Below are 24,787 nucleotides of genomic sequence, written 5' to 3'. Positions count from 1 at the left end.
AATCTTTAAAAAAGAAAAAAAACTGTAAATATATGTAACAAAAATATTAACCATAACAAATTCAGGAGTTGGAGAGATGGCTCAGAGGTTAAGAGCACTGTCTGCTCTTCCAGAGGTCCTGAGTTCAATTCCCAGCACCCACATGGTGGTTCACAGCCATCTATAGTGGGATCTGATGCCCTCTTCTGGCATGCAGGTAGAACATTGTATACATAATAAGTAAAGAAAAAAAGAAAAAATTCAAACAATAAAGAAAATTAAAAATCAAGTACAATACCCATTATTAATACTGTGATGTTTGAAGTTTTCAGGAATGCACTAAGAACCCTGCAACTGCAGAATTTGAGGATGGGCAAGTGTTGAAGCATGTTCCTGTAGAATTAGCACTCTGAGGCAGGAGGATTAGGAGTTTGAGGACAGCCTGGGCTACATAATGAAACTGTCTCAGAGAAAGAAAATGTACAAACAAAGGCTAGGAGGAGAATGGCTGAGAATTAGGATTTTCTCTGGGGACAAGGAAGGCAGGAATTTTCACCTGTTTTATTGGGTACTGCAGCTAAGAGTGCCTGACACACAGTGAGCAGCTGTTGATGGATAAACTATATAGACCACAGGAAAAGCGTGGGCTTTTACTCAGAATCAATATGGTCAGATGATTAACAGCTGGAGAGACGGGGTCAGGATTCTTTAAAGTCTAAATGAGAAGTCAGGGCCAATGAAGGGACATAGAGAAGCAGAGTTTTTTGTACAGCATCCTAGTGTGTGTGGTATTATTGTGGCTGTGATTTGTATTTCCAGTGGTATTTGGTCCTCTTTTTTTTTTTTTTTTCTGAGACTGGGTCTATATAGCCTTGACTGACTTGGAACTCACTTTGTAGACCAGGCTAGCCTCGAATTCTCTGAGATTACCCCTGCATCTGCCTCCCAAACGCTGGGATTAAAGATATGTGCTACTATACCTGGGTCTTTGGAGAAGTATTTATTCTTACGATTTGCCCATTCTCACCTAGACTGTTTTCTCTGGTTTTGAACTGTGGGAATCTTTATTCTACATATCCTTAGGCAGTGGTTCTCAACCTTCCTAACTCTGCGACCCTTAATACAGTTCCTCCTCATGTTGTGGTGATCCTCAACCATAAAATTATTTTCGTTGCTACTTCATAACTGTAATTTTGCTACAGCTATGAATAGTAAATATCTGTGTTTTCCGATAGTGATTGGCATATTAGAAATCAGTTCTATTTCTAAACTTTTCCATCAATTAATGGGAGCTCTTTACTGTCTCTTCATCTGAAGAGCAATGCTGCTGTGAGCGACCTGGTGCCTGTTTCCTGGAATCATGAGCACGTTGTTTTTTTTTTTTTTTTCAGGGCAGACTCCTAAGAGAATGTGGAGTGACAGACTTTGTGCCATATTCAAATGCACAAGACAGCGCCAGGCTCTTTTTCCAAAATGTCTATCAATTTGTATTCCCACAATCTGCGCTGAGCTTACAGAGGACCAAAGTTCAGTTCCAGTACTCACATGATGGCTCACAACCCTCTAACTCCAGCTCTGGTGTGACTCTCCATCTCTGGCCCCCAGGGGTGCTTGCACTCACATGCACATACCCACAGGCTAAAACATATACACACAATTAAAAATAAACCTTAAAAAGTAAGCTCTTGCGGGCTGGTGGTGGTCCACGTCTTTACTCCCAGCACTTGGGAGGCCTTAGACAGTTGGGTCGCTGTGAGTTCCTGGCCGGCCTGGTCTATGTAATGAGTTCCAGGTCAGCCAGACCTACATAGTGAGACTATGCCTTAAAAAGAAAGGAAAGAAGGGGAGGGGAGGGGAGGAAAAGAAGGAAGGAGAGAGAGAGAAAAGAAAAAGAGAGAGAAAGAAAAAGAAAAAGAAAGAAAAAAAGAAAGAAAGGAAGAAAGGAAGAAAGAAAGAAAGAAGAAAAGTTCTGTTTTATATTTTTCAGTCTGGTTGATTTTTGCCAGTCTGGTAGGTATAAAGTAAATTCTCATTATGGTTTTAGGTTTTTCTCTGAATCCTTTACTTATCATTTGAAAAAATGTCTATGAATCTTTTGTCAATTTTTCTATATATTTCCTATCTTCTGGCTCTATAGCAATTCTTTATATGGCTTGGAATCTTTGACAAATGTGTCCACTATATTTTTGCTTGCTTGTGGCTCATCTCCTTAAGGCATTCTAAGCACATGGAAAACAAAAATTCTTATTTCAACACAGGAAAAACTGAACTTGTAGTTAGATTTTGTGTGGGTGGATGGGTGCACGTCACATGGCACACATGTGGAAGTCGGAGAATATGTGTAAGTTGGTTCTCTCAGTCTACAATGTGGGTCCTGGGGACAGAATTCCAGGTCAGCCTGCTTAGTGATAGCACCTTCACCCAATGAGCCACCTTGCCAGCCCAATAGTGGCAAATCTATAGAACCTTAATGGCTGGTATTGTAGATGTCTTCTCCGATAAATTCCCTTCTCCCTTCAATCTAAGATCACACTGGAATTATTTTCCTAAATTTTAAGAAAAAAAATTACTCCACATATTTAACTTAATTCAGACTTTTTTGTTTTTTTGGTGTTGTGTGTACATAACAGGTTGAGGGGTACATGTGCCAAGAACATGCCTGTGATCCCAGTGCTGGGGAGACTGAGGAAAGAGGATCTGAGTTTGAACCCAGCTCATGCTACATTGTAAGTAAGACCTGGTCAATCTTTTTTTTTTTGGTTTTTCGAGACAGGGTTTCTCTGTGTAGCTTTGCGCCTTTCCTGGAACTCACTCTGTAGACCAGGCTGGCCTCGAACTCACAGTGATCCACCTGCCTCTGCCTCCCAAGTGCTGGGATTAAAGGCGTGCGCCACCACCGCCCAGTGACCTGGTCAATCTTAAACCTCAGCAAAGTATATAGCTTTTAAATGTATGAATAGTTACTGTGGTCTAAATAAGAATGGACTCCACAGGTTCATATGTTTGAATACTTGTTCCCCAGTTAGCAGAACTGTTGGAGGTGTGTCATTGGGGGTGGGCTCTGAAAGCCCAGGTCTCCTGCCTACCACAGATCAGCTCTCGGCTACCACTTCAGCTTCATGCCTGCCTGCCCGCTGACATACACCTTGCCTTGCTGATCATGGACTAGCGCTCTGAAACTGTAAACAAGTCCCCAATGAAATACTTTTTTCCCTATAAGTTGCCCTGGTCGGGGTTGGGGATTTAGCTCAGTGGTAGAGTGCTTGCCTAGCAAGCCCTGGGTTCGGTCCTCAGCTCTGGGAAAAAAAAAAAAAAAAGAAGTTGCCCTGGTCATAATGTTTTTTCACAGCAATAGAACAGTAACTAAGACAATTACCTCATATTTTAAAACAGAAACAGTGGAAGTATTACATTAGTGCTTATATATTTGTTCTGATTACTGTAAAACTTACCTCATTTATTAACCTGGCCATTAGGAAATGTATTAGTTAGCCTTTTTTATATATGGCACACCTGTAAAAATACCCTGTTTTATCTCTATTGATGGGTTTTTTTATTTTCTTATTACATTTACTTATTTATTCTGTGTGTGGGTGTCCACATACATGCACACATTTCATGGCACAGGTGTAGTGGTCAAAGGACAACTTATATCTTCTCCTTCCACCATGTGGGTCTGCTGTGGAATAATCCTTTTGTACACTGTGAAGATTTGTCAACCAACTGATTGGCCAGTAGCCTGACAGGAAGTATAGGCAGGACAACCAAACTAACGATGCTGGGATGAAGAAGGGCAGAGTCAGAGGAGTTGCCAGCCAGATGCACAACTAGTAGGACACACAAAGTGGAATAGAAGTAAAAGCCACGTGGCAGAATGTAGATGAATAGAAATGGGTTAATAGAACTTAAGTTGTAAGAGCTAGTTAGTAATAAGCCTGTGCTATTGGCCGAGCATGTATACTTTCTATTAAGTCTCTGTCGGTTATGTGGGACTGACGGATTCCAGAGATCAATCTCAGGTTTTCAGGCTTGGTGGCAAGCACCTTCACCTGCTGAGCCATGTGGCCAGCCCAAGGAAGTGCTTCTGATTAATGCCATTTTCCCCAACCCAAGAGCTTTTCTAACACACAAAGTCAACTTTCGCTTGTTAACTATTATATTTAAATAACTGGGAAAATTAAAGCATTTCTGAAGTGTGGTTAGTGGCACTGCTATAATGGCTGATTTTGTGTCAATTTGACACAAGCTAGAGTCATCAGAGAGGGGGGAGCCGCAGTTGAGGAAATTCGTCCATGAGATTCATCTGTGAGGCATTTTCTTAGTTAGTGATTGATGGGGAGGGCCCAGCCCATGGTGGGTGGGGCCATCCCTGTGCTAGTGATCCTGGGTTCTATAAGAAAGCAGACTGAGCAAGCCATGAGGAGCAAGCCAGTAAGCAGCACCCCTCCATGACCTCTGCATCAGCTCTTGCCTTCAGGTTCCTGCCTTATCTGAGTTCTTGACCTGACTTCCTTCAATATGAACAGGAATATGTAAGTGTAAGCCAAATAAATAGACCCTTTCCTCCTCAACTTGCTTTTGGTCATGGTGTTTCATCACAGCAATAGTAACCCCAACTAAGACAACTGCCATTGGTTCCTTGAGTCGAGGACTCCCCAAAGCATTCCTGGAGACTACAGGGATACTGAGAAGTCCTTTTCACTCTGATGGGCTGGTTATCCTCAAAGCCTGTTTCTTCAGCATAATATGTGGTAAATACAAACAAAATAGATGAGTGCAGCAGCATCGCTTCTCGGCCTTTTGGTCAAGATCAAGTGTAGATCAGTGCAGCATTACACCAGCTAGCCTCTTGTGAAAAACTACTTATTGCTATTTCTAGCAATGTTTTCTTTTTCCTTTTTTTTTCTTTTTTTTCTGAGACAGGGTTTCTCTGTGCAGCCTTGGCTGTCCTGAAACTCACTCTGTAGACCAGGCTGGTCTCAAACTCATGGATCCGCCTGCTCTGCCTCCCTGAGATCTGGGACCAAAGGTGTGCGCCCAACCAACCCCATCAGCTAGGTTTTCTTTTCTAAGTGATGAGGATTCTGTCATTTTTGCAAATGAACTTAAAACAACAACTTTTGGGGAAATTTTCATTAAATATCAAAACACAAAATGTAACTAAGAAAATTTAGATCAAAGATCTAAAAATAAAAGTTTGGACTCAGAAGAAACTTTAAAAAAATACATATCGCCGGGCGGTGGTGGCGCACGCCTTTAATCCCAGCACTCGGGAGGCAGAGGCAGGCGGATCTCTGTGAGTTCGAGGCCAGCCTGGACTACAGCGCGAGATCCAGGAAAGGCGCAAAGCTACACAGAGAAACCCTGTCTCGAAAAAACCAAAAAAAAAAAAAAAAAAAATACATATCACTCACATTATGGGCTCAAGCTCAGTGGCAGAAAACTTGTCTAGTATTCATTCATGACTTTAATTCCAGCACCACACAAAATCCCATACATACATACGATGCTTTAATTTACCAAGAAAACTCTAAGTATTTTTCAGAGGTCAACCCTTTGTTCCTTGCCCAAAAGCCCCCACACTACCCAGGGTGAGTCTGATAGCAACTTCCATACATTTGAGCAGCATTCAAACCAACATCCACAGCTGAAGCTAGAAGTTTTCAGAACAGCATAAATGTGATCTGTGTGTACAGCTGTCAAGAAAGTGAGAGGGTGGATAACAGTCAAAGTAAGTTCTTACAGGTGACATCAACTCTGACAAACAGGATCATCTCCAGTGAAATCAATTTGCTTCAGTTAAACAATGGGAAACGTATTATTATAAGGCCGGGTATTACTTACATTCCTGAAGTTTCACAATTGACTGAAATAGTTATAAGTTCTAAATGAGTAACTAAAGGTAAAGCTGCCCTTAAGTCAGAATGGCCACCTTCTCCCACTAATAAAGAAATGACAAGCAGTTCTCTCATACATTCCTATTTTATTAAGGTCAACCAACATGGCATTTATATATCTAAGCATTTCAGTTTTCAGAGATGTTTAGGTTATTTTTTCCGTAGTAAGTTAATATAGGCACATCGGTTTGTATTTTAGAAAAAAAAAATAATTATCTCTATGACACAGACAGGAACAAGGGGAATCTGCAAATGTTACAAGATGATTCCAAACCTCAGCTAATCTCTAAGTGACAAGAGAGAACAAGAACTGTGTACACATCTGTGATAGTCTGGAACCTGGAGAGCAGCAGCTGTGATTACTGGAAAGCTTGGAACACTGGCAAGGCTTGATTGCAAAGTATTTAAGAGAAGGCCACGAATGTTGTTTTCCTAAGAAGAGCTAGGAACTACAGGTGTCACTTGGTAGTGCATTGAAATGGCATTGCCCAGTGCGAGTGCTGCACAGAAATCAGTCACCTCCTCTAGAGCAATCACTTTGGATAAGCTTCCACTATCATAGCATGACCCTGCAAAAGACAAAAAGTCCAGTCAGAGTCATGAAAGCAATGAAGGGTGGCGAATCAGCCAGGATGGAGGCCAGCAAACAGTGTAAACACCTTTCAACGACTGTGTGATCATGGGAAAGTGATCATTCTGACCCCAATCTCCTCTACACAGTGGAGCTCATGGTGCCTAGTTTAGAAAGATTTTTATAAACATTAAATCAGACAGAACACCTTATATAGACACACATGTATTTATATACATGTAACTGACTATACATATATACACACACAGATACATATATGCACCAGACTCATTCTAATACAGAGTGTGAGTCCTAGTAAACGTAATAAATGGTTGCTTTTATTTTAGTTTCTGTGGTCTGGGGATTGATCCCAGGGCCTCAGGCATGCTAGGCAAGCACTCTACCACTAGGCCACATCTTCAACCCAAGCAGAATTTGAAAGGGTAAGTGACTCAGGCAGACCACAAAGCTACTGTTAAGTGAGACGAGATCTGAAAACAGGTGTGAGGATTCTGAAGCCTGGGCTCAGCTCTTCACTATTCTCTGGCTAAGAAGATGAACTGAGCATAGGGTTTAGGGTAGGAAGAAAGAGCAATGTCCCTTCTCCAACACTCTGCACAGCTCTGGGTACTAGTTATGACCCAGGTTTAAGCCTTACATAAACAGTTAGGATTTCCTATCTGATAAACACAGTCATCCTAACCGCTGGACTGCCGTCAAACCAGTATAGAGCCTCATGAAATGCCCAGCTTCTAGGTGCAATTCAATTCCCAGTAATATGCATTAAGAAACTCTTATTGGGCTGGAGAGATGGCTCAGAGGTTAAGAGCACTGACTGTTCTTCCAGAGGTCCTGAGTTTAATTCCCAGCAACCACATGGTGGCTCTCAACCATCTGTAATGAGATCTGGCGCCCTCTTCTGTATACATAATAAATAAATAAATCTTTTTTTTAAAAAAAAGAAAGAAACTCTTATTTATAAAGTACAAGCTCAATAGTAGGTGAGTTTGAAGTTCTGATACAAGACCTCATCTGGAACTCAGTTTACACATTGGTTCAAAACTTTGACAGCGCATAAGCAGACAAACACCGGCAGAGCAGAGGTCAGAAGGGCTGACTCACCTGAGCGTTGTCCAGAGGACTCGGGAGGCCGAGCACTCCCAGCTTTACTTATAATGCACTCTTTTCACGTTTCAACAGGATCAGTGGTTATCAACTAGGAGAACTGTCTCCCACCCTCTCCAGAGGACATTTGGCAATGTCTGGAGGTATTGCTACTTGCTTCAACTATGTGCCTACATATGGGCCAGGGTAGGATTGTGAAGAATTTGTTGCTATTGGAATCTGGTGGGTGGAGGCTATGTTAAAACATCCCACAGTCCACAGCCCACAGAATAACTGATCCAGAACATTAACTATGCCAAAGATGAAAAAACACTGCTCTAGGGCTGGAGAGGTGTCTTAGTGGTAAGAGCACTGGCTGCTCTTCCAGAGGACTGGAGTTCAATTCCCAGCACCCACAATGGCAGCTCACACCTGTCTGTAACTCCAGTTCCAGAATTTCTGACACCCTCACACAGACATACATGTAAGCAAAACACCAATAAATATAAAATAAAAATAAGTTATTTTAAAAAAGAAAAAAAAGTATGGCGGTTTCTCAGAAAATTGGGAATTGATCTACCTCAAGACCCAGCCATACCACTCTTGGGCACATACCCAAGGAATGCTCAATCACACCACAAAGATACATGCTCAACTATGTTCAAAGCAGCAATATTCACAATAGCCAGAACCTGGAAACAACCTAGATGCCCGTCAACTGAAAAATGGATTAAGAAAATGTGGTATAGCTGGGCAGTGGTGGCACATGCCTTTAATCCCAGCACTCGGGAGGCAGAGACAGGCAGATCTCTGTGAGTTTGAGGCCAGCCTGGGCTACAGAGTGAGTTCCAGGAAAGGCGCAGAGCTACACAGAGAAACCCTGTCTCAAAAAACCAAAAAAAAAAAAAAAAAAAAAAAAAAAGAAAGAAAAAGAAAAAGAAAATGTGGTACATACACACAATGGAGTACTACTCAGCAGAGAAAAACAATGACATCATGAAATTTGCAGGCAAATGGATGGAACTAGAAAATATCATCCTGAGTGAGGTAACCCAGACTCAGAAGGACAAACATGGTATGGACTCACTCATAAGTGGATACTAGATATAAAGCAAAGGACAATCAGACTGCAACTCACAGATCCAGTGAGGCTACCTAGCAGGGGGGACCCTAGGATGACTGTGGCTTATAATAAGTTTTGGTTTTGCCCAATCACTGGGCAAGCTTTAGAGAACATTTCACTATTAGGATAAGAATTTGTACTGTATCAAGCTGATGAAAGAATATGCTGTCTGTACTTTCAGGAGGGGAGGCTAAAATCTTTTTAGATTATGGATTAGTCTATAGGAAAATGTCTGCCGTAAATCAGTGAAGGGGAAGATGAATAGGAATCTGACTTACACAACTTAAGTAAAACATAGCTCTCTGAACAGATGAAGATAGGTTTCTTCTGTATCCCAGAATCTAATCAATATTTATATGTATAGTTCAGCTATCATTTGGCTTATTGGGAAATGTTATCATTTTTACTATTTTCTACAGAGAAAATATTTTCCAGTTTCAAATAACCCTGGACTTGAATTATAACCTATTTTTACGTTCAAGCTATCTGTGTATTATTTCTCCTGCAGTTGTACATAAAATGTTTTTACATTAAAAAAGGACAAATACTATAGAATTGTATTACATGAAATATATAGAATATACAAATTCATAGAGACAGAAAGATTAGACGTTATCTCAAGATGGAGAAGAAAGGAATATAGAACAATGATTTCCTAAGTACAGAATCTCTGTTTTGTGTGATGGAAAAGTCCACAAACAGACAGTAGTATCAGGACATAATATCATGAATGTAATAAATCAATACAATTTGTGTAATTAATAAATATTATAAATATAGTTATTGAATGAATACTGCAAATGTAATCAATGAATACCACAAATGTAATTAATATCATGAATGTAATTCATGCCACTGAATTGTAAACTTAAAAATGGTTACAATTGCAAATATTATGTTCATTTAAAAAAATAAGGTGGAATATAATCACCATACATTATATGTATATATGAAATTGAAGACAGCGATGTTCTAAAATAAAAAAAAGAAAGAAAAAAACAAACCACTGCTCTAGACCCACAATGGTGAATTTTGCTCTGATTTCCTAACCATGTTGGTATCACTCTATTGGCTCAATGAAACAAATTAGTAGCAAGTTTAAAACTTCTAAAAGACATTGAACGTTCTTCTTCAATCATCCACAAAATCATCTAATGTTATTTACATTCTGTGCAATAAAGCTGCACCAGAAAGGCAGGGAATCTGCGTGGACTACATGTGACAACACATCTCTCCCTCGAGGGAGCAGGCAGAGATAAGAAGCAGGCTTTCGCCTAAATCTGCAGTTAGGGGAGTCACACGTATTGTAAAACACTTCTGAGTTAGGGGGCTATGCCCAGCAGAGCACTGTCCAGTATGCGTTGAGCCCTAGGTCCAATACCTAGACCAAAAAGGTTCCGGTCATGAAGCAACAATGTTTCAACTTTTTTTGTGGTTGTTTTTTTCGAGACATAGTCTCTCTGTGGATCCTGGCTGTCCTGGAACTCCCTCTAGACCAGGCTGTCCTCGAACTCACAGAGATCCACCTGCCTCTGCCTCTCAGTGCTGGGATTAAAGGCGTGTGCTGCCACACCTGGCTCAATTTATAAATAAATTACCTTTATTTCTTCAAAATCTCTAGGGAAAAGCTAGCTATAAAGTCTTTGAAATGATTTTATACTTTGAGAGATCAGGTATACTCAGGGTGGTATGCAATAGACAGAATTTTATGTTCTTCTATAGCTTATTTGTCTTGATTAGTAACAGTGTCTAAAATATGCAAGAAAACAAAAACCTGTTCATATCAGAATAGAAAAAAAAGACTACATGGTGGTGCCGGTGGCGGCCTTTATTCACAGTACTCAGGAGGTAGAGGCAGGTAATCTCTGAGTTTGAGTCCAGCCTGGTCAACAAAACAAGTTCCAGGACAGCCAGGACTACACAGAGAAACCCTGTCTTGAAAAACCAATAAAAGGCTATAGTTAATCTTCTTTTTGGATTTTATTCCCAGTGAAATGTTGTAGTATGTAGAATGCTGACTCCATAATGGAGTGAGGGAGACAGGAAAACGTCTATCAAAGCAATACACCCCCTGGTTGAACAGTAGCCAAATGTCTAGGACAGTTAACTCCCCTACAGAATAATCTCGTTCTTGAGGAGGACGGTTTTGTTGTGGTGGTGCTGAGGACTGAACCCAGGACGTCATCACTGAGTTAACAGCCACAGAGACTGTTTCCCTTAGAGTTCCCAGATAAGGTGTCGTGATTATTAGGTGAATGAATTAGTGTATCATTAAAGAAGAAAATACATGGAGATGCTTCTAATGCTAGTGCCTGGCAAAGAGGTTTATAAATAATTTTTTCTCTACATTTTTATATTTTACATAGTTTCCATAATGGTCATATATTAATTTTGTAAACAAGAAAAGTAAACATTTTAAAAAAAGAAAAACAGCTTGGATTTAAAGAGCACTTTCCTTTCAATGAAATATCAGAATCAAAATCAATAGTCTCCCCATCTCCCAGAAACAGAGCGTCATGAACACTTCAAACAAAGCAGTCTTGGGACCCTGCTGTGACAGACATACCTGTCCTCCAGCTGCACAGGCAGCCACTAAAGCGTACTGGCCTCCGTCCTTCCTCAGTCTGTTGGCGGCTGCCATGACCAACCGACAGCCTGTGGCTCCAAAAGGGTGTCCCAGAGACAGTGATCCGCCCCAGATATTAAACTTCTCCAGCGGAGGTGATCCAACCTGGCTCCCACAAAAACAAAGACCAATTTAAAGGCGAGTTTACTTAAGACAATCAAATCAGGCCCTTCCTAAGAGGAAGCACGCAACCCCTCGGGAAGTAACTAATGCTGACTACCTTACAAATTATTAGTGCATGCACTCGACTGAGACGGACAGAAGACAACATAAAGGCTTATTCTTTTCACTAGGAAATTCAAGCATATTCTTTATTAGAAACTTACCTTGCCTTTCCTGCCCATGTAGTTTTGTGCAAACCAGTCAGAATCCATGGCTTTAAAGTTAGCCAAAATCTGACCCTAGGAGGGAAAATAATTCAAGTCTTTGTTATCAATGCTCTTCTGGGCTTTATCTAAGACATAGACTTGTGTAACTTTAAGCAAATCTTTACATCAGTTCTCAGTGAGTGTCCTAAAGAAATAATTTAACCCTTCTTAATGAGCCTCTAAGAAACAGCCTCCAAAGGGATATTTTCAATACCATAAGTGTGACCCAATTCTTTGACCTAGCCCTCCCTTCAAAGTGGTAAAGTTTGAAATACAAAGTCCCATTCCCTACAAGCATGGGCTTCATTTTTCACAGTTATACTCATTTCAGGTGTGTCTTATAAACAACTTACTGAGAAGGCTTCATGAAATTCAAAAGCATCAATATCATTCATGGTTAATCCTGCCTTTTCTAGAACTTTTGGAGTAGCATATGTTGGTCTGAAATAGAAAACAAACAAAAGGTAGAAACCTAAAACTTTCCATTTTAACTTAAGCATCTCTTAGTGTACTCCAAATTGATTCTATACTTATTCCCTGGTTCTTCTATACAAATACTAATCAAATGTTGAGGATACAAAAAGACATGCCCTTCATCTTCACTACATTGTAGGACTGGAGAAACAGATAATCGACAGGCAAACAGTAAAGTTAAAACTAAAGAAAAAAGGAAGAGAATTCAAAGAGGCAAAGCAGGGGAAAGGGCTTGGCTAGTCTCAGGGTTATAAAGAAGCCAGTGGAGAAAGGAGAGATAATCAGAGGCATTTATGAAGGATCCACGGCCTAGGGATGAGGCTCAGTGTTGGGAGTGCTTGTCTACACAAGTAGACCTTTGGTTTCAATCCCCCCAAACACAAACCACGAGCGGAGGTGTTGGCAAATTACATAGCACAGTGGATAGTGATATGAAAGAAAATGCTTATTATGCCAATTTAGGGCTTAGCATACTTTCAAACCTGTGTAAAAATGTGAGCAATTGATCCCTGGGCCCCATATGGTGGAAGGGAGAAAATCAACTACTGTAAACTATACTCCGACCCCCTCCATACACACTAAATAAATGTAATAAAAATTCAAATACTCTTTATTGAAATCCAGAGAGATATACGCTGCTACTTACCCAAGTAAAAGCTGATCTTTTGGATCCTGGGACACATAAATAAAATCCCTAGACAAAAAACAGAGAGGTTAGCTCCAGTAATAAAGAAGTCACAGGCAATTCACCAGAATATTTACTTACCTCAAATATGCCTTTGGCTTATAACCCATGGCCAGAGCTTTTTCCTCTGACATGATTAGCATCGCAGAAGCGCCATCAGTCTGAAATGGTAACAGAACAATGGCGTCATCTGGAGGTCTCCTGGCAGCACCTCCTAAGTCTCTATGTAACAAACTCACTCTACTGCATCCACCATTAAGTCACAATCAAGCATACACACTCAGTCATTTGGGAGGATAATGGCAGCAGGGACTGTTCATAACATATCATAATTTATCAAAATACATTGGGAGGGGCAACTTTAGAAATAAGGACCTACAGGTTTTTGTTTCTGGCACAGAAAATAATTTTTTTATGAATTAGAACAGTATTTTATTTACTTCAATTATTTATTTTTACATTTTCTGTGCTGTTTCTTAGCTGCATCTGCCCACAGCTTTGAGATTTTATTCTAGAGGGAAAACATTGAGAGAAGACACAGGTGGGCAGGTGACAACATTAAAGCCATGGTTTTAGAACACTCTCAACACATCTCGTAGGTTTTTATCCCAAATAATAATCAAGATGTTACAGGACAAAGAGGTGCTGCTGGGGTTTTGTTTCTTGTTTTTAAAAAGTCCTATGACATTACTTCAAAAAGGAAAGAATGGCCAGGTGGTGGTGCACTCCTTTAATCCCAGCACTCAGGAGGCAGAGGCAGGTGGATCTCTGAGTTCAAGGCCAACTTGGTCTACAGAGTGAGTTCTGGGACAGCCAGGCCAGCCAGGCCAGGGCTACACAGAGAAACCCTGTCTCAAACAAACAAACAAACAAACATTCAAAAAAAAAAAAAAAGGAAAGAAAAAAAGAAAAAAAAGAATGTCCTCCACAATTCCAAAGAAAATGAAACTCATACAGTATGCAAAAATCAAAACAAGTTCTGTCACATTTAATTATACATCTTTTTTTAAAACTCTGAAATCGTGAAAAGAGCATGTAGCCACCAGTAGGGTGGCCATAAAGTCTGGGAACACAGGTATCTATACATAAAAAATGGTTTATGGGTACTACATTAATAGTATGTTATACTGTCAAAGAAACATTGAGGGCTGGAGAGAAAGCTCAGTGGTTAAGAGAATTTGTTCTCCCAGAGGATCCAGGTTCAGTTCCCAGTACCCGCACGGTAGCTAAGAACAATCTGTAACTCTAGTTCCAGAATAGCAATGTCTCTTCTGGCCTCTATGGGCACTGCACATACATGGGGCACAGACACACATCAAATTCACTTGCTACCTCTTTTGAGCAGCCTCTCTGGTATCCTCAGTGGCTAATCTACAGCCACCATAGTGCTTCTCACGACATCCAACTGTCCTTTCCATTTCCAGTGCCTAGCATAACTAAGCAATTCAAGTTTGATGAATGGCCAAGTGCACAAAAAGAACAGCTTCTGTATCAGTATAGGGAGAGACCTGAGACCTTAAAACTATTAGTTTAAACGTGGTGCATGCCTGTAATTCCAGCACTAGGGAGGCTGAGGCAGAAGGACTGTAACTTGGAGCCAGCCTTGGCTACATAAGGAAATCCTATCTCAAAGCAAAGCTCTATTTGTTCGATTTTCAGACAAGGTCTTGCATTCCCAGGCTGGCTGCCCACTCTTGATCCTCCAGCTTCTACATCCTGAATGCTGGGGTTTTGGGTTTGTATCACCATACCCAGTTTGTGTTTGTTTTTTGAAATGATTTTCCTTTAACATTTTCTTTACAGTGAATAGCTCTACTTTAAGCCTCCAATCACACGCAAGCAAACCTGCTGCAGGCTCTTCTACTGAGAACACAGAAAAGCCACTATTAAACACAAGTAGCATTGACAATTACCAGGAAAGAAGAGTTTGCGGCTGTCACTGTGCCATAGGGCTTGATGAACGCAGGTTTTAGTTTGGCCATTTGCTCCAGTGAGGAAGGACGGATCCCATTGTCTTTGGTAACTGTGTCCTTTCCTATAACAACATGAAGTTTTTAACTCTAAGAAACTGCAAGCATTATATATCTTCTCTATAGCAATATGCTTTTAAAGTGATAAGGGGGTGGGTGCTAGAAAGATGGCTCAGTCATTAACACTTGCTGTTCTTTCTGAGGATCCAAGTTCAGTACTTAGAATCCATGTTGGGCAACTCGAAACTGCCTATAACTCCAGCTCCAAGGGAACCAATGCCCTCTTCTGGCCTCTAAAGAAGCCCCATGCAGGTGCATATATCCACACACAGACACACACACATAACTAGAAACTTAAGAGCAAATGCAATGTAAATACTATTTGTCAACTATGAAGAAAGCCTTTTTATTGCTAGGGATCAACCCTCCCCCAACCCAGGGCCTTGACTGCCTTGAGCAAGCATTATACTACTGAGCTGTACACACCCTCATCTTTAAAAGAAAGCCTTTTATGGTTACCAAGATGTGATCAAATTTTATTTTGTTACCAAGATGTGACCAAATTTTATTTTGTTTCCATTTACTTAGTTTTACATACACACACAAAGACACCATGGCAAGCATATCTAGTACTTTGGAGGCTGAGACAGGAAGACCATTGTGAGTTTGAGGACTCCATAGGCTACATAGCATGTATCAGGCCAGCCAGGATTACACAGTAAAATCCTTTCTCAAAAACAAACAAACAAACAATCATCCACCATCTTGTTTTCTTAAAACATCCACTCAAATTCAGCTGTTTTACACAGAAGTTACATGAATCAGGAATTTTTGTTTTGTTTTGTTTTGTTTTTTGTTTTTCGAGACAGGGTTTCTCTGTGTAGCTTTGCGCCTTTCCTGGATCTCGCTCTGTAGACCAGGCTGGCCTCGAACTCACAAAGATCCACCTGGCTCTGCCTCCCGAGTGCTGGGATTAAAGGCATGCGCCACCACTGCCTGGCTGAATCAGGAATTTTAAACAGGCTTGACAGAGGCACTGTGACTCATACCTGTAATTCAAGCACTTGGGAGGTTGAGGCAAGAGGACTGCTACAAACAAGAGGTCAGCCAGAGCTACATAGTAACACCCTACAAAAAAAACAAGGCCGGTGAGCTGGCTCAGCAGGTAAAGGACTTGCCACCAAGCCTGATGACCCGAGTTTGATCCCCAAGATCCACATGGCTGAAGGAGAAAACTGACTCTGTTAAACTGTCCTCCAGCCCCCACTCATGGACTATGAACAAACACACACACACACACACACACACACACACACACACACACACACACACAGAAAGAGAGAGTTACCCCTGGAGTATCTGAAAGGAGACACTTATAAAAACTTTAAAAAGTTGGGCATGGTAGCACATACACACAATTCTACCACTTAGGTAGCGGCAGAAGATCAGGAGTTCAAGGTCAACCTTGTTTTAAAAAACAACAAAACCGCCGGGCGGTGGTGGCGCACGCCTTTAATCCCAGCACTCGGGAGGCAGAGCCAGGCGGATCTCTGTGAGTTTGAGGCCAGCCTGGACTACCAAGTGAGTTCCAGGAAAGGCGCAAAGCTACACAGAGAAACCCTGTCTTGAAAAACCAAAAAAAAAAAAAAAAAAAAAAAATCCTTTTTTAAGTTTATCTGTGTTACAACATAAGCCTAAAGTTGAGTCTATTTTGGAAACAATCATTAGACTTATTAAAAAGTAAATTAATCATAGCACTAGGGAGGCAAAAGCAGACCTTTCTGTGAGCTCAAGCCTAGCCAGGGCCACATAGTAAGACCCTGTCTTTAAGAAATGATCACTCCGGGCTGGAGAGATGGCTCAGAGGTTAAGAGCACCAACTGCTCTTCCAGAGGTCCTGAGTTCAATTCCCAGCAACCACATGGTGGTTCACAACCATCTGTAATGAGATCTGGTGCCCTCATCTGGCCCGCAGGCATACATGCAGACAGAACACTGTATACATAATAAATAAATAAATAAATCTTAAAAAAAAAAAAAAAAGAAAAAAAAAGAAATGATCACTCAGGCTGGGCGGTGGTGGTGCACGCCTTTAATCCCAGCACTTGGGAGGCAGAGGCAGGCGGATCTCTGTGAGTTCGAGGCCAGCCTGGTCTCCAAAGCGAGATCCAGGAAAGGCGCAAAGCTACGCAGAGAAACCCTGTCTCAAAAAACCAAAACCAAAACAAACAAACAAACAAAAGAAATGATCACTCGAGGTTTTTAAGTTTAGGGTTGAAGAGATGGCTCAGTCATTAAGAGAACTTGCTGCCCTTGTGGAGGATCCAGATTCAGTTCCCAGCCCGGACATCAGTGAGCTCACAATTACCTGTAATCTTGGTTCCAGGGGCTCTAATGCCCTCTTATGGCCTGTGTGGACACCTACATGCACATGATGCACATACATACACTAACATATACACATAAAAACATAAAATACAAATAAATAAATCCTTTTAAAAAACAGATTTTGATGTTTTTGGAGCAACTGAAACAATTCAGAACACCTCAATAAGTATCACCATTTACCTGGTACTTTGAAGGGTACAATATCAGAAAGATGTCCTTCATCCTGTGCCTTCTTGGCCAGACTATGAGAACGCAGTGCATATTCATCCTGTTCCATTCTAGAAACAGCAAAGGCAGCGGCCAGTCGGTCTGCAGAGTGGCCCATGGTCTCATTAGTGGAGAACTCAGCCACTGCGGGGAGCTAGCAAAAGAGACACTGAGAACAGTTACACTCTTCAGAAGTGTCAGAGCATGCATAGGCCTGCTCAATGCTATCTAGAAAAGTTGAAATCTAGTCACTGGCTGGATCTAGGGACACATGCCTCTAATCTAGGAGGTTGAGGCAGGGCGGGATTTTGAATTTGAGGCCACTTCAGCAAGACTCTAGTTCAAAAAAACAAAAACAAAACAAAACACCAAAGAAGCAATGAAAGAAATCTCTTTGTGAGCAAACATATTTCTATTAAGGGCTAACAGATACATTTTTGGAAACGTTCTCATTATGTAAATCAGGCTGGCCTTGAACTCATACAGATTCACTTGTCTCTGCCTCTGGAGTGCTAGGATTAAAGGTATGTGCTACCATTCCCAGGTTACAAATACAATTTTTATAACTACTCCCCACCCCCATCTTGACCAAATACACTGCCCTATAATCATGAGACTATGTAACTATTAGAATAGGTGTTCTATCTAACTGTAATCTAGCTCAGGATGCTCTGGAAACTCATCTTTATTTACACTAAACTCATAAGTCTTACCTCAGGAGATAGGAAATTCAATCTGAATTTAGAGAGCAAGGATAGGCGCTGGCCCAGAGTCTTGGCTTTGTTGAGGTCAAGCATCATTTTCCTCATTTTTCTTGAATGACGAATAGGGACATCAGACATTAATTCAACACCACCAGCCACGACGATGTCACACTGGCCAGAAGCTATCAGACCAACAGCTACCAGGTACAAAGGATATGTGCATGAACAACTTTGTAGGAATAACAAACCACTGAAATGTAAGCTTCTTGATAAAAAGCTCTATAAAAGGGGCAAGTGAGATGGCTCAGCAGGTGAAGGCTCCTGCAGCCAAGCAGAGGACCTCAGCTCCATCCCTAGAGCCCATATGGCTGAAGGAGAGAATCAACTTCCACAAGTTACCCTTTGACCTCTACACATGCATCATGACTTGCATGCATGCAAAATAAACACATGATAGAATCTTTGTAACAGTTATCAGTTTTGTATAACAGTAATCAGTTTTTAACTTTTCTTTTTTTTCTTCTTCTTCTTTTTTTTCTGGATACAGGATCTCATTGTATAGCTTTGGTTGTCCTAGAACTCACTATCTAGACCAGGCTGGCTTCAAACTCACAGAGATCCACCTGCCTCCTTACTGCTGCCACTATGCCTGGCTAGTTTTTAACTTTTCTTCTTTCTATTTTTTTTTTTAAGACAGGGTTTCTCTGTGCAATCTTGGCTGTCCTAGAGCCCAATCCATAGGCCAGGCTGGCCTCGAATTCAGAGATCTGACTGCCTCTGCCTCCCAAGTGCTGAGATTACAGGTGTGCAACACCACTGCTTGGCCTGACATCAACTTCTAAATTAATTGATATTCTTTTAATTTATTTATTTTATTCTGTATATGTGTTTTTGCCTGTATATATGTATGTACACCACATTTATGCCTAGTGCCCACAGAGGCCAAGAGGGCATTAGATCTGGAATGGAGTTAATAGTTGTGAATTGCCATGTTGGTACTGGGAGTCATACCAGCATCCTCTGGAAGAACAGCCAGTACTGAGCCATCTCTCCAGCCCAACTCAAATAATATTCTAAACCTAAACATCTTTCACCGTTTATATGCTCCCAGCCTAAGTTTTTAGAAAGGCTTTCCCCCCCAACCCTGCCCACACAGAGAATATTAATTTCCACTACATGAGGTATCTGACTTCTCAGATCTAGATTTCCCTGTATGGCAACTGGCAACAATATTCTGTTGCTTTAACTGGGAGTCAGTCACATGCTGCTCAGTAGAGAAGTCCCCATCATTCCCTGACATCCATGAACTGACCTACCCAATCTGGCCTTGATATTATAATAATAACATTAAGCACTGAGCCTGTCAAGTTTCCTGTCTTTTCATTAAATAGAAGTAGTTATTTAATGCCCCACAATTTTAGAAAGATTGTTAGAAGCTGAAATACCATATACATTGCCAAGGACATGGGTACAAAGTGAAGAAAAAATTGAAAGTATTTTTGCGTGTATGAATGTGTGCTCTTGTGTTGGGGCACAGATGGGGAGATGTGTGTGCATGTGATGTGTATGTGTGTACAGGCCAGAGGCTGATATCTGATGTTTTCAACTGTGCCCCATCTTGTGTACTGAGACAAGCTGTCTCATTTGAACGGACCTCACCAATTCGGACTGGCCAGCCAGCCAGCCAGCGAGTTGCTTTGGGGACCCAACTCTGCTTTCTGAATCCTGGGATCACAAGCAGGCTGCCACACCTACACATTCACATAGGGGCTAGGGATGTATCCACTTCTGTCCTCATGCTTACTCAACAAGTGCTCACAACTAAGCCATCTTCCCACCCCATGACTTGGACCATTTAGAGCAGGGATTGACAACCATGTTGATGCTTGAGGCTACGGGACTCTGTCCTCATGGGAAAATGTACAATCAGGATAAACTATGCACCTCCTCCCAGTGACAGTCCCATTAGCAGCCAGCCCAGGACTAAGGAAGAAGGCAACTGTCCCCACAGGGCAGGAAAACTACTCTGGAAAACCCCCAATTTTCAAAACAACACTTTTATAAAACACAAATGAAGAGCTCTGTGCTAATTACTTACTTCTCTTAAGATTAATTAAAAGGAGTCAAATCAGCAAGCACCTTTGGATTCCACTTACACATACCTGTAGTCATAGCTTGGTTTGAAGAGATGCAAGCCATGGTGACAGTGTGAGCGGGGGTCTTGTCAGAGAAGCCAGCTCCAAGGGCAGCCTTGAGGGAAGAGGGAAGGAAAGAGAATGCACATGAGTGAAGCTCTGAGCCCTACTCCCTCTGTCTGGTGAATTATGAAAAAGGTTTATTTTAATATTTTACAAAGCAATGTTTAAAATAAGATTAAGCCCATTACAAAATGGCTTATTAGTTTTTTCTTCTAGACACTGAAACGTACTGTCTTAAATTCCTGGTAACAAGTTTCTTTTTTCTTTTAAAAATTTTATTACATTTACTTATGTGTACATGTGTAGGCGCATGCACATCAGGGCATACATGTGAAGGACATTGTGGGAATTGGTTCTCTCCTTCCATCATGTGAGTTCAAGGGACTAAACTCGGGTCAGCAAACTTGACAGCACGTCCCTTGCCAGCTAAGTCATCTTACCATCGCCTCTGTTTGATTTCTTTTCTTTCTGTAGCACTGGGGGTTAAACCTGAAGCTGCACATGCTCAACAAGCTTTCACTGTGAAGATAGACCCTTTAACCCTCCTTACTTTTTACTTTGAAACAGGATTTCAGAAGATGGCCTTGAATTCACTCTGTAGCCCAGGCAGGCCATGACCTTGTATTTTTCCTGCCTCAGCCTCCCCAGTATTCAGGTATGTGGTCTGGGGGCTACCAAGTCTAACGGCCTGGTAGCTATTTTCGAGTGTAGTACAAAAGGCTACAGTATTCTTCAACCTCACTTAATAATTAACAATGCTTTCCTTCAAGCCTTCAAGGATATCCTGTAACTTTATCTTACTTAAAATTTAATATACAGTGAAAAGAGTGATGAAACCACATCCTTGGGTGGGATTTTCACGTATCTGATGCTGTGGAATAATCTTCTTGTACACTGTAAATACCTGTCACTCGAATTGGTTTAATAAAACATTGACTGGCCAGTAGCCAGGCAGGATGTATAGGTGGGGTGACCAAACTAAGGGTGATGGGAAGGAGAAGTTCTGAGTTAGAGAGTCACTGACAAACGCAGAGAAGAAAGATGAGAATGTCATACTGAGAAAAGGTACCAAGTCACATGGCTAAACATAGATAAGAATTATGGGTTAATTTAAGTGTAAGAGCTAGCTAGTAACAAGCCTGAGCTATTGGCTGAGCATTTATAATTCATATTCAGCCTCTGAGTCTGTTATTTGGGACCGGGTGGTTAGGACAGGAAATGTCCATTTACACTCTGAAGCTAGAAGCCTAGCAGCAGAGCAAAAGCATGAAATGTTTCTACAGAACTGACCATTAAAACCACAACAAAACCTTAACCATTCATAAAGATCCTATTCAGGTCCCCGCCTGCTTTACACTCAGCTCTCTCAGATAGACATACTACTGACATAAACGCAAAGTAAAACTGGAAAACTTGCCAAATATAAAGATGTTCAACTCAATAAAAGAAACTCTGGAGAACTGCCCGGCTCATAAGCAGAGCTCTGATGAATAAGGTTCAGGCCAGTCCATGACTACAACAGAAACTGTCCAGAACAATGACATAGAAAGTAACTCCAATCAGTGTAGCTTTAGGGGCCCTGAGAAAATTTGAGGGCCTCCTACTTAATCTAGTGAAAAGTGGCCTCTAATTTCATGATTCAAAGTCAAACATAAAACATGGACATCTAGCCGGGCGGTGGTGGCGCACGCCTTTAATCCCAGCACTCGGGAGGCAGAGCCAGGAGTATCTCTGTGAGATCGAGGCCAGCCTGGGCTACCAAGTGAGTTCCAGGAAAAGGCGCAAAGCTACACAGAGAAACCCTCTCAAAAAACAAAACAAAAAAAAAAAACAAAAAAAAAAAATGGACATCTATAATTATTTTACACTGTTTGTTGGGAAAATTTATGTTGCCAAAACGTTTTATTTTTGCTAATGTAAGGAATTTAGTAAGTACACTTAGAAAAAAATCTTTTTAATACTAAAGTTTTACTTTAGTGGAAAATGTTCCCAACTCCTCCCACCCTTATTATGAAATTACAAGGAATTATTTTTAGTAGTCTTTTTTAGAAAGTATTTAATTATCATCAGAATACAAACTGTATTCCGATATGGATGTTGCAAATTCTAGGTGAAAAAGGCTCTGTGTCTCTTAGCTGATCTCTGCCTTTATATTTACACTGTGCTTGATACTACTTGCCATCTGTAGGAGCAGAAAGCTGCTACTTCTGTGTAACCAGTATGACCTTATTCTGCTGTCTCCAGGCAGGCCTGGTACTAAATGCCTAAATGACGGTGCTAAAAACTACTTCCTGGTAACTGCAGGTCAACTTCTCAACCTAAACAAGTTGGAAAGGAAATCAGAAGCAGGTGTCAGGGGCAAAAGAAAAGGCTCCACAGTGGGACAAGGGTAAGGGCACTCAGGTTGGAACAGCTTGATCCTCACAAGAGCCACTGTAGCACGTTACCCTTGGCCCCAGCTGACCCAAAGGACTGATGGAGCTTTAAATAGAACTGGTAGCTGGTGACCCTTGTCCCCATACTTCTATTTAAAGATGGACTCACTCTCAAGGCACCAAGGAGAAAGGAAGAAGTTAAGTTGAAGGAGAAATACATTGAGGTCTTTCAGCAAAGTGAGGTTTGATAGGGGTACAAGACCTTTTAGGATTTCATATTAATATTAGCACAGGTCCTAACGAAACTCTTTAGCTGGGTCTAGTTGGATTTTAAGTTCTACTACTTATTTTCACAACTGTCCCATCAACTCTATCTTTCTCCTTAGCCACAAAAATTACCTGGAGAGTCAGGCATGGTGGCTCACAACTTCAGTCCCAGCACTCTGGAGGCAGAGGCAGGTAGAGCTCTGTAAGCTTGAGGCCAGCCTGGTCTACATTTCAGTTCAGGCTAGCCAGGACTTCATAAGTGAGACACTGTCTTAAAAAAGGAAATTGTGTGGCGCACGCCTTTAATCCCAGCACTTGGGAGGCAGAGCCAGGCGGATCTCTGTGAGTTCGAGGCCAGCCTGGGCTACCAAGTGAGTTCCAGGAAAGGCGCAAAGCTACACAGGGAAACCCTGTCTCGAAAAAAACCAAAAAAAAAAAAAAAAAAAAGGAAATTGTGTGGAGTACAACATGACTGATATTAGTATGAGGTGGGGGAAAAACTTCCTCATGTCGATCAACAGGTGGGATATGCATACACATGTAACACTTTCAGAAAAACTCATCATGGTTTTGGTTTGAGAAAAGAATAAAAATATAGAGAAAATTCAAACAGATTTAACATTTACTTTCTCAGTCTTATGAAAGTCACTTCATAGTCATGATACAGAAGTTGAAAACATATGGTGAGCAGCTTGATGGCTTTATGCACCCATGAAATTCTTTTTTATAAATTTCATAACATGGTTTTTAATGGGCTAATAATACTTCATCATTCTGGTGAATTATAATTTATTCAATCATTCTACAGTTGAACAAGATAAATAAATAGTCCTTCCCAGATTCACCCCTGTATTCTATCCCACAAACTTGCTTTTTTTAATAACCCACTGGAACTCTTGTTAGGTCTGTAAAATAATGTGAAGATGCAGAGGAAAAGCAAATCCTCCAGGAGAACAGAAATCTCTTCCTGCTCTCAGCTCTCTTCTGCCCACAACAGCACCCAGCTGGTCACTTCGTGAGCTTGTGCAGAGCTGGGACCTGAGCTCTTGTAATATTTGTAAAAGTGTGACAAAACAAATGCTTTTGATCTGCACATCTGCCCTTCTATTTTGGCTGACAATAGACGTTATTATCCTCACCACTATAATGGACACCGAAGCACAGACAAGAAATAAGATAAATATGCTTGGAAGCCAACTTTATCCAAATAATTGAAACAAAGCCCAGAAGACCAGTTTGAACTGTTCACTGTCAAATGCCTGTGGGATATTCAGACTAGTTCCAAGGCTGTCATTATCTCCATTGCCCAATAAACACTAGATGGATGTGTGCCAACTAGGGTAAAGGGAAACTTGTATGAAATAGCTACATAAAAAACACCTGCCTACGTGTCATCTAGTCAAAGGTAGTAAATCATAGGCAAGGCTGCCTCTGACTACAAAAACCAAATTATGAAACTAGCTACAAGATGTTAAAGTTTAATTAAAAGCCATGATGGCTAACAGCACAAAGAGGAACACCAGCCACACACTGCTATATTATTTCTCTAACACAAGACGCAGATAAATTAACATTTTCTAAACCCACTCAAATAATTTATCTGACCTATAGCAAAATGTGAATATATAATAATAGTACACATCATCTGATTTTTAGTTAAATACACATTTAGTTAATGGATTTTAAGAGTTTAATGACTTTAAAATGGTAAATTCTAGGTTGGGGACATATCTTAGTGGTAGAACACTTGTCTATCAAGTGAAAAGCCTTGGGTCTGATCTCTAGTGCCACACTTGTGTGCATACACACACACACACACACACACACACACACACACACACACCAAGAAAT

General features: G+C 41.0%; 1 protein-coding gene and 1 non-coding gene across 3 annotated transcripts in view; one reads left to right on the top strand and one right to left on the bottom strand.

The window, feature by feature from the left end:
• The first annotated feature begins 4,763 nt into the window (after positions 1-4,763).
• On the top strand, positions 4,764-4,963 carry LOC128116111 (U2 spliceosomal RNA). The gene has a single exon (XR_008220372.1). It is a non-coding gene; the product is annotated as a U2 spliceosomal RNA (small nuclear RNA).
• A 979-nt stretch (positions 4,964-5,942) lies between these two features.
• The window catches only part of Hadhb (hydroxyacyl-CoA dehydrogenase trifunctional multienzyme complex subunit beta), a 37,274-nt gene continuing 18,429 nt past the window's right edge, over positions 5,943-24,787 (bottom strand). For both annotated transcript variants that reach the window (XM_052746054.1, XM_052746055.1), the window contains exons 7-16: positions 20,259-20,346; positions 18,106-18,293; positions 17,366-17,546; positions 14,741-14,862; positions 12,909-12,988; positions 12,789-12,836; positions 12,022-12,109; positions 11,627-11,701; positions 11,241-11,405; positions 5,943-6,445 (exon numbers count right to left, since the gene is read on the bottom strand). In XM_052746054.1, the coding sequence (XP_052602014.1) occupies positions 6,410-6,445; positions 11,241-11,405; positions 11,627-11,701; positions 12,022-12,109; positions 12,789-12,836; positions 12,909-12,988; positions 14,741-14,862; positions 17,366-17,546; positions 18,106-18,293; positions 20,259-20,346 (1,071 nt within the window). In that variant the 3' untranslated portion in view covers positions 5,943-6,409. The remainder of the gene's footprint in view (positions 6,446-11,240; positions 11,406-11,626; positions 11,702-12,021; positions 12,110-12,788; positions 12,837-12,908; positions 12,989-14,740; positions 14,863-17,365; positions 17,547-18,105; positions 18,294-20,258; positions 20,347-24,787) is intronic.

The sequence above is a fragment of the Peromyscus californicus genome, unplaced genomic scaffold (genome assembly GCF_007827085.1).
Source record: "Peromyscus californicus insignis strain IS unplaced genomic scaffold, ASM782708v3 Scaffold_1__1_contigs__length_55948999, whole genome shotgun sequence".
Classification (NCBI taxonomy): domain Eukaryota; kingdom Metazoa; phylum Chordata; class Mammalia; order Rodentia; family Cricetidae; genus Peromyscus; species Peromyscus californicus.
This window is presented reverse-complemented; position numbering and strand designations above follow the sequence as displayed.